The sequence below is a fragment of the Chlamydotis macqueenii genome, chromosome 8 (assembly GCF_036417535.1).
Source record: "Chlamydotis macqueenii isolate bChlMac1 chromosome 8, bChlMac1.mat, whole genome shotgun sequence".
NCBI classification, from domain to species: domain Eukaryota; kingdom Metazoa; phylum Chordata; class Aves; order Otidiformes; family Otididae; genus Chlamydotis; species Chlamydotis macqueenii.
Window position 1 is genome coordinate 14497936 of NC_141563.1, and position 18294 is coordinate 14516229.

Genomic DNA, 18294 nt, shown 5'->3' on the forward strand with positions numbered 1-18294 from the left:
ACTGACTTTAGTTTTGCATTGTGTTTCGTCATTACTGCAGTACTTAAGAGTGTGAAGTATATGAGCACTTAACCACAGCAAGATTTTGTAACTGCTTGATATAACAGTTAAGTGGAAGAATTCTAGAAAGTGATCTTGATTACAGTTTCTGTTTAGCTGTAAACAAGAGTATCAGTTCAGGGAGACAGCATTTGCAGTCTAGTAGGAAGTAGAATATAAGTAAATAAAAACTAGTTTCTAGCTGCAGTCTTTGCTTGTTATCAGCATATGACATGCAATTCCCCAGCTGTGCTTTTTACCGTGTTTCAGAAAACATTTGCAGTACTGGAGGTGTTTGATTGACAAGAAGGCAATGCTCACTTTCCCATCAAGTGCTTTTGTCTGTTTTGCAGACAAATACTGGGTGAAACTTATACTGAAGGCCACTGTGGGCCTTGCTTTTTAGTATAGATTGGATTGAGAGCTATGGGGGAATGAGGCTCTGAAGGCTTTGAATTTGATTTGACATAGTTGCCTAAATTGAGGGGGTGAAAGATGGGAAGCATGCTCATACTTTGTTAAAATTTGGCACAATATTGTTTTTAAAGGTTGAAACTGAGATCTTTGTAACGATGTAATGTATCTAGGGTAGTATCTTGTACTTTTTCACTAAGTTGGTTAGTTAGGTTGAGTGTCCGATGTAATGCATTAGCTTCATACTGCTTTTTCATACTTGTGGTCTGGAATAAACGCAATTTGTAGGAATGTTTTTGCAAAAGCAGCATCTGCCAGCTGAAATTGGCAGCAAAAAAAAAAAAAATGGGCCAGACCCTTGTGGGTATTGGACTCATCAGGGTACACAAAACCCCAAAAGGAGCAAGAGAATGATGCTTAACAATATGTTAAAGGATGTTAAGAGATCAGCATCGTATTTTAAATAGCTCCTCTAGCTTTCTGTCACTGAGCGTTGTGTGTAAAGGTGGGGTCCTATATAATTTTTAACCTTTAGAATAGGCTAACCATAGTGACTCAAAATTACTCAAAAAGTACTCAAGTTCTCCAAAACCAAGTATTTCTAATTATCGTTTTGTTAAAAATTAAATTATGAAGAAGTTTTAATTTCTAATTCTTAAACTTTTAAATTTTCTGAGTTTCTTGCAAAACATTTTTATTGATTTATGTAGCTCTGTGTGAACGCTACCCGCTAAACAGTGTTGTTAACTTGCACTTTCTGTTTTGGCATGCAGTTGCCACACGCCATGGATTACAGAGTCTTGGAAAAGTTGCAATTTCAAGGAGGATGCCTCCTCCAGCTAACCTCCCCAGTCTTAAAGCAGAGAACAAAGGCAATGACCCTAATGTGAATATTGTGCCTAAAGACGGCACAGGATGGGCTTCGAAACAAGAACAACATGAAGAGGAAAAGTAAGTGACCAATGAGATCAGGGTTGTTTTATTGTGCCATTTCTCTCAAATTTTCCCAAAACTAGAGGTGGGCAGGACATGGGAAGAAATTGTCTAGATTTGACTGTCCTCAATAGAGGAAATAGCACCACTGTTAATTTTTGTGAGGAAGAATCTTGCTATGGTTTAAAAAAACACAACAAAAAACACCCCCAAACAGCCTCATACTTAAGTTGAAAGCAGTATGCTTATAAATTCCATATGAGAGAATGAGTGTTTCCTTTAGCCGCCTGACGTGAGTACCTTTGTTAAAGTTTTGATGGCTGCTTAAAGGAAAAACTGTAGCACGTTTTTGTAAGATCAGTGTAATCACCTTAAAATTCTCTTGAAACTTTAGGCGGAACCCTTAGGTACACAGCAGCTAAGTTAAATAATAACTTGCAAGTTCATGAGAGTGTGCAAACATCTCTTTAGTGTGATTGCACTGATGTATGGCAGAGAACTCAAAAATTCTTGCTTTCTATATGTTTGTTTGAATCTCTGCTTTATTTTTCTAATTGTTCTTAATATTTGCACTTTAATTTGCTTGGTTAGCATGCCGTAAATTCTAGAAATTTACAAAACTTTTGTCTTAAACTTTACCCTATTGTTTCACACTCCTCCAATAAGTGATATAAAAACAAAAGTGATGGTGATGTTAATGCACTGCTGCATACATATAACCTGCTGTGCTCAGTACAATTTCATCTGCTAGGTTCATACTTGTATAGGAGGTCAGCTAAAGAAAATAGAGACTAAAACTTTTCAATAAACTAACTGGAAAATATTTTAAAGGATTTTTTTTGCCATGTAAGCTTAAAATAGGGTATGATTCTTACTACAAAAGTAGAAGTGAGTTTTAAGTGATTATTCTTTGACATATAAATTGTTCTGTGTGATGGTTTAGCCTGAATTACCACACAGTTTTTCGCTTACATTTGAAGATAGAGGCACTGATTGTTTGTCACTAGCACTTGTGAAAGCAAAAGTTGATTAAAGGTTTTCTTCCCTTTCTTGCTGTCCCTTCTGTCATTTCTCGTTGTATACTTTCCTACACTTAAATGTCAATTTTTGATATCTCTCTGTTAGACTTCAGGACTGTGTTTAGCTTTTTATTTCAAGCTTATGAAACTACAGATTTACAATACTCTGCCTGGTGTTTTGTATGGTACTTAAACAACATCATCCTGTACTTCAAGGTCACTTAAAATTTGTCTAATTAAATCTATGTCCAGCTAGTAGCTTGTTTGACTAAAACAAACTTTATTTGCATTTTCATATGCCTTTCCATAGCCTGCTGCATGTATTAAAAGTACATTCCAGTAGTTGATATTGCGTTTTAAAAGAAATAAATACCTGTCCCTTATCTGCAACTGGAAGATGTTTTGCCTTTGTATTTTCATATACATTATTTTCATGATGGCCTAAAAGACGACATAACAGGTAAAACTAGTGGGAGGAGGGACTTGTTCCCAGAAACAGATATCTACCCAGGCCAGAAGTAAATTCTCCAAAATTCAGACCATCTAATGTGTTTATTCAGATCTTCGAACTGTTTTTGTAACTACTCCTATATTTCTTCAACATTTCAACATGCTTATGAATGCTGCAGTTTACATGCAAAGTGTTTTGGTATTTCTCTTGCAAGTGTTGTGGATAAAGGTAACAGCTTGATATCAGCTTGCTTTAGTTGAATTTTTTTTCTCTTCTATCACTGCATTGGAGTTCACATGAGAGAGTTGTTGCCTGTGATTATGAAATTTTTTTTTCTGCTGCTTTCCCAAGTTGTCACTCTTTCTACGGGTATTGCCTCAGTCCATTTTCCCTGGATAGTGCAGCATATTGTGTATTGATTTGATTAATTCAGCTAGCACGAAGCTGAGTTCTTTCCCTTATCAAATTTTCACCTATAGGACAGTGTTTGGATAACTGAAATTCTAAATGGGCTTGGCTTTGAAACAGTAGAAATGCAAGGAATAAATTCTTAAATTCTATTCCTTGTTTCACTTGTGTGATAAAGTACAGCCACGTAAGTTCCAACTTCCCCAAAGTCTGCTTAGAAACTGTGCACCTGTAAGAAAGTATATGTGGAAACTGAAGACGTGATATTTTTTTAAAAAATTCCAGTAATCTTTGAAAATAAAGCAAAATTGCAATCAGTTATCCTTGTGAAAAGCCAGCGTGTTTTCACCCAGCAGTGTTTTTTTTGTTTGGCTTTTTTATTTGTTTGTTTCTTGTTGTTGATGTTTTCTTCTGTGTCATTTCTGAGACTACCATGTGAGTGCTTTGGGCTGGTCATTGCAGAACCCAAATGGACCTGACTTCTCAGTGGCAGTCCTCAAAAATTTCGGATTCCTTAGAGATCCATTTAAAACATTTACCGTTGTTTACTCTGAGTTAACTGCCGTGATGTTGCACTAGTTGTCTCTTTGCTGGTATAATAAAGTGATTCTAGACTACTGGATTTGCCCCATAATTCCTGTTTTATCAAATGAGTGCTACTGAGCTGGAGGTCTTGACTTGCAGACACTAGTGCTTTGGAGTCTTAAGTTATCTGATAATGCAGATTTCAGAAATAGCTATTCTTTGAAAGAAATTAAACAACATCACTGAATCTGTAGACTAGAAGGATCTTCGAAAGAATATGCCTGGCTTTTGTGTTGGACAAGATAAGTGCTTATGGTAAATGTCTGCCTCTTCATTGTTAAGATGGTGAAATTGAGACTTTGTTCTTAATAAACTTAAACTTCTGGGCTCTGATTCATAGTACCTATAATTTTTTTTCACGTCTTTAACTTTCCTTATCAGTTCCTTTTACTTCATAATTTCTGACGTATTTTTGCCTTCTTTCTCTGAGTTCGTGTTGTCTTTAAGTGCTTTCCTCTCTCAACTCCTGAGGCAAGAGACCATTGTTCCAAATTACTCCCTTCCGTGGTTGTATATTGATTGTTTTTTTGATTGTTCAATACACTACTTCAAAAGTTATAAATTCTGTTCATGACTGACTGCATTTTCTGCCTAGCTATTTTCATTCGCTCCTCTCCACTCTGGGAAATGTACTCTTGAAGAAATTGGCTAATTTATTCCCATTTTTAACTGGGAATACTGTAACAACTTACTTACTGTAACAACTCCTTTTATACAAGGAAATGCTTTTTCTATGGAAAAGTGGTTATTGGTTCTTCAGCTGCATAGCTGCCTCATTTCATTCACTTGTTTGCAGTAGTAACCCTGACTATCTCATTCTCTGCTCACCCTCTTGTATTCACAAGTGCTTTTCCTTTAATTCCAGACAGCCAGAGGTGCCCCAGACACAGCCAAAACCTGCTGTTCCTGCTCCTCCAGAAGCACCTCCTGTTGCCAAATCCTGGGCCAACACCAAACCAAGTGGACAAGATGGTAAGTGATGTTCAAGGTGGAGGGATTCTTGACTGGCCTAGAAAGCTGTAAATGCCGCTGCGGGGGACCCTCAGGCTCAGCAGCTGTTTGAGTCTTGGCTGGGCCAGTTGGGACTATAAATGGTGTGGAAGCAACTTTCTTGACCAGAACGTGAGCTGGTCCCCTGTCACTCAAGTGAGCTCCAGCCTGATTTAGCAGCAGGTCTTACTGCTTTTTAAAGGGCTGATATAGTCACCTCTTTTTGATTGACAGGGGAATGATGGGGACAGTGTGAGATCTTCAGCACGGCTATGGTGAGGAGGAAAAATCTCAGTCAGTAGTTATAATGCATACAATTTTGGCATGGGAAGGAGAACCATAGACAGTTAGTGGTCGTTCTGATCATAATTTTGGGTCATTTTGTGCAAAATGTATGTAGTCTTGCTTGTATTTAAATGTCTGCTACAGCAGTACTTTTTCCTTTACTTCATAGATTCCTTGGTTATTTTGTTTTCAAAGTTATAGTGTTCAAGTTTGGTTTGGGGGTTTTGTTTGTTTGGTTTGGTTGTTCTTTGGGGGTTTTTTTTTGTTTTTTTTTTTTGTTTTTTTGAAAAGCATTAAAGGTGTATTTTGGGTTTTTTTTAAACATAATTGTATGAAGGGATGGAAAACTATTTCCATCAGTGTGAATCTTGGCTCCGAGTGTTTTCGTAACAGCTGTAAGATCAGAGCTAAACCTTCAGCAGATTTTTTTAAATTGCTTGTAGAGTGAGAGGTTACTTAGAATTCCTGTGTCTCCATTATGAAAAATAACCTACGACGTGTTTTGTACCTTAAATTTGAGACTTGCAAGCTTTCTGTGGCTGTAAAGTAGAGTTTTGGCTTACAAGCTGAAGAAGTGAGCTCCCTTCTGGATAGACACCTTAGAATAGTAAAATCTGAATTGCATGGAGGTAACGTCTAAGCCATTACGGAGTTTAACATTGCATATGTAATGACTTTGCCTTTTCTTGCAGGAGGTATTAGAAGTGACAATTCTAGATTCTCCACTTCTTGCTCTGCTCTCTAATGTTCAGTGTTTCCTTTGTTGTCAGATATCGAAACTCTCCTCCTTTAAGCTTTTGCAGGAGTTTTGTAGAATAAAAAAAAAAGGCATTAACACTGATGCAAAGTGATCTGCATACCAGCCTTTCTATATAAGCTGATAAGATCATATCTGTGACACAGGAAATAGTGATTCAGCTCAGTGGCTTCAAAATGCATTTAGCTAATTATTTTGTAGTTACCATGGCAGCTTGTGTGCCAAGCCCAGATGGCGCCCTCGTTTCATTCAGTTAATGCAGTGGTGGGTTTACTGTTTCAAGAAGAAATACAGAATGTGAATTGGCATCAGCTGCTTGCTGTCTTCCTCAGTCTTGAAACTCGGGATACACCTGTTGTGCTCACGCTTTCCTGATCTGCAGTTGGCTGGTGGAACTTGTAGTTTTCCCAGATGCCTTGTATGTGTTCCAGCAGTCGTTCAGCCAGCTGCCTCATGCTCTTGTAAGATTTCAGTTTAGTGAGGCAAGGCTAAATCCTTCTCTGATGCTGATGGTGGCTATGTAGAAAGGAAAGACTTCTAAAATGTAATGACAGCGTGTAGTTTTCAGTTTATGCATTGGCTAAGAGTTGGAATTAATTGTCATCATAACATCTTTTAAATTCTTTAACTTATTTCTAAACCGTTGACTGACAATCTGACTGTTTCAGGTTGATAGCTTAAGCACTGTCAAGCTGAACGCTGAGGACGCTATTACTTTGCAATTAAAACATTGCGAAGTTGCTGTTACTGTGTGGACTTGAACAGAAACCATTTTTCAAGATATGTGAAACTCATGAATGTTGCACGCCACAGGACCTCTGAAGAGGCTCCCTTGCCTGGCAGGTCATCTAGTTAGTGTGACTGCGGTTTTCAGTCACACTTGCTCATTAAGCAAGTCATAGCTGCTTGGGAATATCTGGAGTCCAATGTCCACTAACAAAAAAAAAAAAGCTAAGGTGATCTGTAGTAGGTGAAGTTGGAGTGAAGTTTGAAAGATTTTAAGGCAATTTGGAGGCACAGGGATAAATAGTGTTATTTGCTGTAATACTTTTACCGAGAAACTACAAAGACGAAGGAGTTTATGCTGTGCTTGATTCTGAATCTTAAGAAAACCCTGCGTTTTCTGAAACCCTGCTTGATTCTGAATCTTAAGAAAACCCTTAGGCCCCCCCTCACTAACAAAACCAGAACAGCTACTTTTCTCATAATGTAAAAGCTGTGACTTTTTAAAGTCCTGAAGAAGTATTTGTTATTAGAACAGTAATTCATCTTAAAAGCTTTTGCGATAACGTAACTGCCCATTCTTGGGTTGACTATAGTTGTAGAACAAAATGAGCTAAATCTTTGGCTGGAAGGAGGTGGGGGAAAAGTGTTAAAAGACCTGAGGAACTTGAGGTATTCCCCATCTTAAGCCTTGATTGATTGTCCGTTATTGCTCTCTGGTGCTTCTGGATTTTTTTCAGCCCCAACAGATGTGATAGTTGGCCTACTAAATTCAACTTTGGTAGTGAGTGTGAACGCTTTACAAGGATTGGTCTTCGCTTATGAGTTACGTTACAAGTAAATTAGTGGGACTTTAAAGTTTATTTTTTAAGGTTGATCAGGCTTTTATCACTTTGCAAATTGTTTTGACTACAGAAGGTTGTGACTTTGTGTATATCTTACTGTGTAGGTCCAGCTATTCAAGTAAATAGTTATTTCCAGCAAGAGTTTCCCAGTCTGCCGGCAGCTGGGGATCAGGAAAAGTCTGGCAAAGAGAAAGATGCACCAGAAGAGCTCCATGGATCAGGACCCAATTTGCGACCACAAAGTAAGTATATACTACAAATTTTTGTGACATTGCATGGGTTTGTGTGGAACTTTTTTACAAGATTGACTTGCACTCCATATAAAATAAATAGATGAATTAATTGTTTTGATCAACATACTCCTGGACTGAGGAAACAGATTTTTGGGCCTTTTTTCTGCTTTACTGTGTTCATGGTGTGTGGAAAATAGGGTATTTAATCCCATCCTGTGGTTCACTTTCCATTTTCCCAACTTAGTACTCTTCTTGTGCTCTGAGGAACATTTGTTAGTTGCACAATACTGGAATTTTCTTACTTCCAGATGCTAGATGTCACAACAGCTAAAATATGTATTTAAAGAAATCTCCTAATATTAATTAATTATATAAATCATCATTAGTGTTCTCCTCAAATGGTTAGTACTCATAAGAGAGTAGCTTGAAAAATCCTGAATAGGAAGTTTAATCTCCAGAATACCAGAAGAATGGACTGTGATTTGAAAGGCTGAGGCCTCTTTAGCTCATGGCTGAGGTGCTCTGGCAGTTGGATCTGTTCCAGCTGTGGGGGATTAGATCTAGTGAAAACAACCATAACAGTGCTGGTTTTACATGTCTCAGTGAAGAAATCTGTATTGCTTCCCTGGGTCCTTTTAATGGGGAGGCATTTGGGATTGTCCCTGTTGCCAGCGAAAAAGAAGTTACCTTTTTTGCTCTAAAATTTGTTTTTGATGAGACGTGATGGACTAGGGACCCTTTCCTGCACTGTAGCTGGCACTGTCTTGTGGCAGTGGCAGACAAGGTGTGCAGTACTGTTAGAGGGCTCGGGCTCTCAGGGAATCCTGAACTCCTTCCTGGGTTACTGGCTTTGATTTTTCTTGATTTATTTCAGTCAGATCCTGCAGACCAAGGCCACATGCTTGTTCAGGTCCTCACTTGATGTTGATGTAAGGAATAAGTTTTCAAGAAATTCAAGAGATATCCAACATCAAATTAGGGAAATAGCTGCATATGTCTGTTCCAGCCCCTTGCAGGCAGTTGTAATTTTGGTCAGTAGTGTACGTGCTATATTAAGCCCTTCTTTCAGGTCTGACAGCAGAAAGCTAAATGAACTTTAGCTGCCCCTTTAGCAGCTGTGCTCCCCGGCAAAGATAACTGGAAGAAGTGTAATGGATATCTAGGAGCATAGTTTAGCATTGCTTAAAGGGTTTGTGCCCCTAAAAGGGCATTATTTACAGTGTGGGTCTGTGAATTGTTGTTGGTCCCCATGGATCTGAGTAGTGCTGCTAGGTTTCCTCATTTTTTTTTTTTGTCCTAACCCATGCTTTGTAGGCAGAAGCTCCTGAAAGAACTGGCTTCCTGGCACAAGTGATAGGTCATAAAAATCTCTTACTTATGGACTTTTTTAGACATTCACACCCAGAAGTACAGCCCTCATCACTTCTATTCCATCATTATCAGATAGAAATACACACCACACTCTGGATACCGGTCTTCATTTGCAAATATAATGCACAGGAATATGTCATTTTGAGCAGCTTGAGAGTTTCGTGGTAGGCCTCCGCTGCTGAAGAAGCTTGATCTGTCCCTTGACAGCATCTTCACACTGAGTCAACAGTGGCCCACTTAACATAGCTAAAGCTGTTTTTTCTCCTGTACTTTTATGGGTATCCTTCCTAAATTGCATTGTGTTTTGGAAGGTAGAGTGGGACAAGACAACTAGAACAGTCTATAAACTTAACTCTTACCCTTCAGGAACACAACTGGATGTAGGGCTGAAGAGGATTAGAAGATAGCTTCTGTTTTCTCAAGTGGCCAATGCTTATTTCAGTACCAGATATGAAAATCTGTCTGCACAGATCACTGTGTCACTGAAAACTGGGTAGGAAGAATGTGTTTTTCATCATGCCTGTCTGTAAATCTGTAATATAAAATCAGTTCTTGTTTTCTCTCATACTGATTCTGTCCATGCAGATGCTACTAGCTGGAGAGAAGGTGGTAATAAGAGCAACTCTCCCAATTCTCCAACTGACCAAGAAGCTAAGGCACTTGGACAGGAAGATGGTAATGCTACACCAGCAGAACAAACTGATGGCCAGAAAGCAGCAGAGAAGAGGGATGTGCGGTTACCACAGATCCCTCAGCCCAAGCTGAATGGCCAGCTGCAACCACCTATCTCGTCTCAGTACAGGGCAATGATGCCACCTTATGTAAGTGATGGTTACATGAGAAGTTTTTAAGCATCAGGGATTGATTATTGGCTAGTGTGATTTCCTTATGCCCATTTCTCGTTCCTCCATGGAACGCTTAGCAGCTCTGCTAGAAAGATGGGATCGCAACCATCTCCTCAAAGGATGTGGCTACCTGTTGCCACTCCTGCTACACTGAGTTTGAACTTGTCAGGAGTTGACCAACATTTGTAATTGCTCCACCTTTGTGGCTTGATGTCCCACACTTGTCCTTAGATAGCAAACTCTTCACTCAAGAGTCTTGCTTTACTTCCATTATGATTCCTTTGATCTCAGTATGCTTAATGCAACAATATTTTTTAACAAATGGTTCCTCTTTTTTTAAACCTTTCTTAGATGTTTAATCAGTATCCTAGAATGGCGTATCCTCCTTCCATGCAAGGTCCAACAAGGTTTCCCAATTCTGAGCCTGGCAGGTAGGAAACCTTACAAGTGTTACTGTTCTGTGGGTGTGAACTCTGGTTATATTGATTATGATTATACAGTGCGTAAGACCTGCCACTGGTTAGTCTCACAGGTTTGGCTTGTGTGGAGCAGTGCCATGGAGTGGTTTGTGTTTCACAACTCAACTGCAAAACTTGTGAGAGTTCTGTACATTACAGGAGTTTTGATTGGGACAACTAGGAGTCAGCTGGGGACACCTTTGAAACTTCAACCAGTATTTTGCTGGTAAAAACACTCTGCCATTGCTATAATGAAAATGGTTAATTCCTGGTTCTCAACTCTACTGCTCTCCAGTTAAAGTAGAACTGTAATGCATTCTTAAATATTCCTCCTATTTGTGCAGTTTTCCATAGTTGAGGATGGCTGTGCACGTGCATGAGGAAGTAGGGGATACTAGAGGCAGTAGGGTGCAAACTTTGACAGATGATCTGTGGTTGAGATCAGGAAGAGGACAGAAAGGCTGAGAAGGGTGACTGGAAGAGCTTACAGGAGTAGGGAGAAGGTACAGAACCTTTGACAGTGGGAAAGCATGAAAAGTATAAAGAAATACCTCTGAGGTGGATAAATTAGTTATAAGAAGGATGCCAGATCTATGCAGTGTTTGAAAACTACAAGGCATATGATTTTCTACTGTCAGCTGATGTCTGGTTGGTTTGTGAAGTGTGCAAGCAAGGCTATGGCATCTAATCTTTCTCTTCTATGGAGAGCCATCTGGTGATATATCAGTAATTATTTCAACTACAATAGTTGCACATGTGGATGATTTGTACTGTATTTGGGAGAACAGTACTGTATACTTCAAGTAATTTTCAAACAAGTTGACCTTTTATTTAGTCATTTTGCTGGATAAATAGTAACAGTGGCCTTTGTTTCTCTTTTTGCAGAGGGCCAAGGGGAAGAGGACCACCTTCATGGTGTTCGGAACCTATTGAGCGCCCATCCATTCTTAGTGCTAGTGAACTTAAAGAACTTGATAAATTTGATAATCTAGATGCTGAGGCTGATGAAGGCTGGGCAGGTAAGAACATTAAACTAATGGTTTCTGGGTTTTGCACATTGAATCTTTCTGAAAGATTAATTGAATACTTGCTTTTGTCTCAGGTGCTCAGAGTGAAGTGGATTACACTGAGCAGTTGAACTTCAGTGATGACGATGAGCAAGGAAGTAGTCAAAAAGAGAAGGAAAGTGGGTGAGTTGGTGTTGCTAGTTGGGTGTGAATGCCACTTAACTAGCTTAACTTTTGGGATGCCTGAAGGAAATTAGTTCAAGTACTCATCTCGATAACACTCATTCCAGTAACTTAATACCATATTAAACTGCAAAACTACCTACAGACTCCATTCAGCTGGGCATGTAATAGAAATAATCCTTGCTGTGAGGAAATTTCAGTCTGGGTAAGAAGCACCGAGAGCAGAAGATAAATCACCAAATAGCTGTGTTACTAAATACACCTTCCATTTTTCTAATTTCTTTGCATATAGTGATGAACAAACACCATCAAAAGATTCCCAGAGTCCTGAAGGCCAGAAGGAAGCAGAAGAACAGACAAGTGCTAAGTCTGCCACCCAGGTTTCCACAGCAGCAACCAAAGGGTCTTACGGCAAAAGCTCTCAGCTCGATCAGGTTTGTGTGCTCTTTTCTTCAAGTCTGCTGGCGACAGCCTCGTCAGGAGAGGTCCAACTCGGGTATCTTTCCAAACCATCAGGTCAATTAAGGTTATGAACGTGAGTGAAATCGTTAGCTACTCCTTATCTGAGCTGTGGTAACTGATCGGATGCTGCTTAGTCAACTTAGCTGCTTCTGGTCACAAAATAAAAATAGCATGTCTATCTAGTGTTTTCTGATCCACACTTGAGAGGGGATGAGAACTCTTGTGTCAGTTACTGTGACTCAACTGACAAGCTTTAACTTGACACTCTTGTCTGACCATCCCTGTAACAGTGAATGAAGCTGTTCCGGTGTCCATGTTTTATAGTGGCACAGAATAAATAGTGCCCAGTTGGCCCACACATTTTTCCTGGGTATGGGGTTTGGGTTTCTTTGTATTGTAACTCGCTTTCTTCAGTGCAACTTAGCAGTAATGTGTCAGCTCACTTCCAGCATCTCAGATGGATAGATTGTATACAGACCATGTAAAATTCATCAGCTCAGCCATTTTGGTTTTTGGTTTATTCTTTAGTAGAGAGAGATTGGCAGCGTCCTTGTCTTACGCCTGCTTCAGCTCTATTTTTGTACTTTTTTTTTCCCCTCAGAAAAACCTAGTATTGACTTTATCTGAAAACTTCACAGAAATGTTTTCTCTTGATGCCAGTGGTGTTGAAGATGGGACATATTGAATTGGTTTTACTTGCGCTTTCTCCATATATAAAGACTATGTTGTCTTTCAGGGTTTGATGCTACATTGAATCTGAGGAAAAACAGTGCAGTAACAAACGCTGAAATTTGGATGTGTGAATTTTTGAAGTAATTGTTTAGCTCTCAGTGGAAATGATCTTGTCCTTGTTTTGCATGCAAATTTGTATTGTATGTAGATAGTTCACTAGGTGTAGTATCTTAATGCAGTAGAAAACAGTACATCTGAAATATTTCAGCTTGGTGGCTGTTAGGAGTTTGCTTAACTCTGATATTGTGTTTGATCCAATAGGATCGGGGTCCTGCACAGTCTTCTATACCTGAAAGAGGTGGTCCTGCTCTTCATCCAAAATCTATTCTACCACCGGTAAGAAAGACTAGAATTGTCCTTATTTCCTTGAGTTAAATTCTTTAATGCTGTCTGTGGTGGAGGGATTTAGACTAAGAAAATTAAAAATAGACTTCACATAGGGATAGGCTTTTTCTCTAAGAAGCAGAATTGTCATAGTGCCTGGTGCCAGTAAGAGTGGAATCCCAACACAGCCATGCTGCTAACTGTGTAAAGCAGCCTATCTTGTAAGTGGCATATGAAATACATGAGAATTTCAAGAGCTTTGTTATGAAGCCCCGTTTGGGAACTAGAGAGGACAGGGGCATGGGAATGGTGTTGGAGGGGCTGGCTGCTGAGGCAGAGGGGGAGATGAAGTCCCAAATGAAATGTGTATGTAGTAGCTTCTTACCAATTTTCAACAGTCTTTGTTAAAATCTGTGTTATCCTGAGCTACCTTAAATTTTTTTGGCTCCTTGGAGGACTGATGCCTGAGATCTGCCCTGAGTCTCTGTGATTTAGAGCAGCTTGTAACCAAATCTAAAAGATGTTTGTCATCTTTGTTGTTGCTTTGCCTTAATGATGGGGGGGGAGGAGTGACATGAGCCCAAGTGAATCATTACCTCTCCTTTCTGAGCTCAAATTGCATGAGTCTGAACTGGAGCAGGAAGGCGGGGGCTTGCTTTTTCTTCAAAATCTTACTTTTAAAGGTGCTGTGCGAGTACTTGTGTTGACAAAGAGTTAAATACAGTATTTCAGCCAACTGTTTGTATAATACACACTCAACTTGACTTAATTGATTTTAATATTGCAGCACCCTCCTCCCCCTGATCGCCAGGTAGGACCTGGAAGGCAAGGACCCTTTCCCCCTAAACCAGTACCAGATGAAGATGAAATTTGGAAACAGAGGAGAAGACAACAGTCAGAGATATCCGCCGCAGTAGAGCGAGCCCGTAAGCGGCGAGAAGAGGAAGAAAGAAGAATGGAAGAACAGCGAAAAGCAGCTTGTGCTGAAAAGCTAAAACGGTTAAATGAGAAATTTGGCTGTGTGACAAAACCCTCTCGAGAAGACCCTCTGAAAGAGAGGGAGAGGGAAAGGGAAAGAGAACGGGAGAGGGAAAAGGAGAGGGAGCGGGAGAGAGAGCGAGAAAAGGAAAAGGAGAGGGAGAAGGAAAGAGAGAGGGAGAAGGAGAAAGAAAAGGAAAAAGAGAGGGAAAGGGAGAAGGAAAAGGAAAAAGAAGAAGAAGAAAAACTGGAGAAGGCAAAAGAGCAAGAACGGGAGAAAGAGAAAGAAAAGGAGGTGGAGAAAGAAGATAAAGAGAAAGAAAAAGAGAAAGAAGAGGAGAAACCAGCACATGAGGTTCCTGAGCCTGTAGAACCTGTGGCAACACTTGTAGTAGAAAAACAAGAAACTGAAACCAGGAATAACAAGGAAGAAAAAGGTATGTTTGTGCGCAAGTAGGAGTTTTCTGTCTTTAGCTGAACCACAGAGTTCAGTTGTAATCTAGGGAGTCTGATTTGCATACCTAATTACCTTGTACATCTAGACCACTTATTTTTCTGGCCCATTACAGCTCCTAACTGTCCTTTGAGCTAGACCTGTTTGTCCAACTCATCAAAACATTAAAGGAGAAATTGGGTTCTGTGATTTAGGCTGCACTTTGAAGAATACAAAAAGAAAAGCAGGCTTTCTTTTCTTGCTAAAGGAGGGTCAGCAACTCATGTTGCTAAAAAACAATGTGAATTATTTCAGCCATTCTGTTCTTTCAGCAAGCCTAGAGGAGTAGACACAAAGAGCACATATTTAAACAGTGCATTTTTTTTGTACTGGAACTTGAATGCCACAAGAGAACTGTTAAACTATGCTTAATAAGGTGGTGTTATCCTTTAAATTGATAAAAGTATTTTAAAACCAAACCTTTATTCATTAAAAAGTTGATTCAAGTGTCATGTGGTAGCATTGATACAGCATTTCTTAAGTCATATAATAGTTACAACCTAAATGCCAGTAGTTGATTACTCAGTGTATTTGAGTTTAAAAGGGACACAGAGAGATGTATTAACAGCAGTTGTTCTGTTTTGAGGGGTTGTTCTTAACTTTTTTGCCGTTATTGGTTTTGGAAGCTAAGACTGTGAGGTTAGAGAAGGCAGACTTTTCATTTTAGAACAACATCCTTTATCTGACGTTCTGGTGAAATTGTCGTAGTTTTAACATTCACTCGTCTCCTGCATGTGGGGTTGTTTGTTTTCTGTTTTTTCTATGCAGAAGATCAAGCTGTCTTTACCCGACAAGATAGTGGTCGGAATGAGAAAGAGATTTCACAGGTGACTCATGAGAGTGAGCCAGACTCAGGATCTCAGCCTCGTCCTGCTGTTTCCTCTGGTTATTCTAAACAGTTCCAGAAATCACTACCACCAAGATTTCAGAGGCAGCAGGTAACTAACCAGTTCACTAAAAGAGGGAAGCTCATTAAAAGAATCATTTCTGCCCCGTTCTGAATAAGAATGTGACTGTAAGAGTTTCAAAAAGGCTTAAGTTGTTGGTTTCCAGCTTCTAATGTCTATGGTATTGGCAGGAATTGCTCTTCATGAAACACTTCTTGTCACTTGCAAAGTATGTAGGTGAGCACAAGGCAAGAGAGGCTTTTAAAACCGATTGGTTTTTCATCAGTTGCTGGAATTAAAGCATTGCCTTGTGGTTGCTTGTGGAACCTGGGTCTGATGATCATTGTTCCTGCAGCTTTTCCTTAAAGGGTGTGACACTCACAAATTTAATTTAGTTTGAGCTTGTGTCCTATCATCTGAAGAGCACTTTACATCAGCAACATGCATGAAGTATGAGTTGCTCTGTGTCTCTCAGCTGAACACCAGCAAAACTGTAGCTATTCTAAATTGTTCAGTCTGGTTTTCTCCTAGTTCATCCTGATGCATGTTTGTGATTAACTTTTGAAATGCTTAGTGCGCTGGAGATGACTGCTTCGTTGTTTCCAAAGGTTGAATTCTGCTCAAGTCTTCATCTTAACAAAAAGTCTTGTAATCCTATTTTCTCTTATGCAGGAGCAAATGAAACAGCAGCAGTGGCAGCAACAACAGCAAGGTGTCCTTCCACAGTCTGCTCCCTCACAGCCTTCTAGTGGCCCTGTCCCACCTCCCCAGCATAGACCCCTTTACCAGCCCATGCAACCACATCCTCAGCATTTGGCTTCAATGGGCTTTGATCCACGGTGGCTTATGATGCAGTCTTACATGGACCCACGAATGATGTCAGGAAGACCTGCAATGGATATGCCTCCTATTCATCCAGGTAAACCTGGCAGCACTTTCTGGCTGTTGAACTTCCTTGACTTTGAAATAGAAGTCTTTCCCTAACCGCACTATGGATAGTAAGACCGAATGGGTGGGGTTTTTAAAAAGAAAACTACATTATTGTTTGAGACAAAATAGATTTTAGCAATACCATAAAAATCAGTCATGTATCAATACATATCTTTGACTATAAAGTAAAATCACAGCTTCTTCCTGTGTTGCAGACATGTTAGTGACAGTTAAAGATGTGTTCAGAATGTCAGCATAAGCCTTACTTTGTAACAGATACTAAAGCTGGGATGGGTTAGGTTGAACTGACAAAAATACTGTATTTCCCATTTGTGTTTCATTAGCTATTAGCACTTACTATTACATTGCTTATTTAAAAAAAAAACATGAAATTGTTAGTTTTATATTATGTATTAGCAGCTCTGGAGTCTTACTAAGTTTGTGTTTTCGGATTCTTGGCACTAAAAAGTCTTTTTTAATTTCTGGAATGGCTACCTGACTTGCAGTTAGGAAAGCTGTTGTGCATAAATAATGCAAGTCTGGCATGTGATGTAATGGAAATACTTATCCAGCTAATGAGTAAGGGAATGTGTATCCTGAATGAGTGCAAGGAATAAACAGAGGAAATAGCAGGCTGAGCAAAGACAGTGAAAACTGTAGAATTTCTTTAAAATCTTACCAAAGAAAAGGACCTAGAGTCTTTAACAGAGTACAGAAACACACCTGTGTGTACACTCATCTTGCCGTTTCCCATTCAGATATTACATCAGAAACTTGATCCACAAGTTTACAGGTCTACAGAACTGGTTCATTCCATTATAGTGGAAGCAGACAGCTTTTCCTTTTGTTGGTACATAGGTGTCCTGGTTTTGGCTGAGATAGAGATAATTTTCTTCCTAGTAGCTGGTGTAGTGCTGTGTTTTGGATTTAGGATGAGAAAAATATTGATAGTGCACTTACATTTTAGTTACTGCTGAGCAGCACTTGCACAGAGTCAAGATATTTTCCTGTCTCTCACACCACCCCACCAGCGAGTGGCTGGGGATGCACAAGAACTTGGGAGAGGACATGACTGGGACAGCTGACCCCAACTGACCAAAGGGATGTTCCATACCATATGACATCATGCTCAGCATATAAACTAAGGGGAAAGCTGGCCAGGGGGCTGCTGCCTGGGGGCAGACTGGGCATCAGTCAGCAAGTGGTGAGCAATTGCATTGTGCATCACTTGTTTTGTATATTCTATTATTATCATCCCTTCCTTTTCTATCTTATTAAACTGTCTTTATCTCAGTCCACCAGTTTTCCTTTTTCTGTTTTTTTTTTTCTTTAAATTCCGATTTTCTCCCCCATTCCACTGGAGGGGAAGTGAGTGAATGACTGTGTGGTGTTTAGCTGCCTGCGGGTTAAACCGTAACAATAGGGTACTAGTTGTGAATATGATTTAGTCATTCTGAGGTCAACTGGCAATGAATAGACATTTGGTTTCAAAAACAGAAGGTACAGAGGAAGGGAGATTGGAGGAGAGAGAACAGCATTCTTCAGTACCTCCTGGTATGCTTTGTTTGTCTTGAGGTATGTTTCTTTGCTAGTGTTAAAATGGTTTCAATTGTTGAACTTAAATCTGTCACAGGAATTATGCCTCCCAAACCACTGATGAGAAGAGACCAGATAGAGGGATCAGCAACTAGTTCAGATTCATTTGAGCATATAGCTCGCTCCGCAAGAGAGCATGCTGTTCCATTGTCAGAGCACCGCATGATGTGGGGGTCAGACCCGTACCCCCATGCAGAACCTCAGCAATCTAGCTCTCCTCCCAAAGTGTTAGAAGAGACTGATGATTTGAGGTAAGCCTGAGTTACGTGCTCCTGCGAGTCACTTCTTTGAGCCACACATACTTACACTCTTGCCTATGTAACTTGGCATTGTTGTGTAAAGCAAA

At 39.7% G+C, this 18294-nt stretch overlaps 1 protein-coding gene across 11 annotated transcripts in view; it reads left to right on the forward strand.

Annotated features, from left to right (window-relative positions):
• PRRC2C (proline rich coiled-coil 2C) overlaps positions 1 to 18294 on the forward strand; it is a 76626-nt gene that overhangs the window by 19780 nt on the left and 38552 nt on the right. For 9 of the 11 annotated variants that reach the window (XM_086753233.1, XM_086753223.1, XM_086753227.1 and 6 more), the window contains exons 3-15: positions 1227 to 1404; positions 4715 to 4821; positions 7554 to 7691; positions 9624 to 9874; positions 10250 to 10329; positions 11242 to 11375; positions 11459 to 11546; positions 11839 to 11980; positions 13002 to 13076; positions 13852 to 14479; positions 15304 to 15473; positions 16095 to 16341; positions 17986 to 18199. In XM_086753233.1, coding sequence (XP_086609359.1) covers positions 1227 to 1404; positions 4715 to 4821; positions 7554 to 7691; positions 9624 to 9874; positions 10250 to 10329; positions 11242 to 11375; positions 11459 to 11546; positions 11839 to 11980; positions 13002 to 13076; positions 13852 to 14479; positions 15304 to 15473; positions 16095 to 16341; positions 17986 to 18199 — 2452 coding nt within the window. The remainder of the gene's footprint in view (positions 1 to 1226; positions 1405 to 4714; positions 4822 to 7553; positions 7692 to 9623; positions 9875 to 10249; positions 10330 to 11241; positions 11376 to 11458; positions 11547 to 11838; positions 11981 to 13001; positions 13077 to 13851; positions 14480 to 15303; positions 15474 to 16094; positions 16342 to 17985; positions 18200 to 18294) is intronic. The other 2 variants (XM_086753226.1, XM_086753234.1) reach the window with 1 other exon arrangement.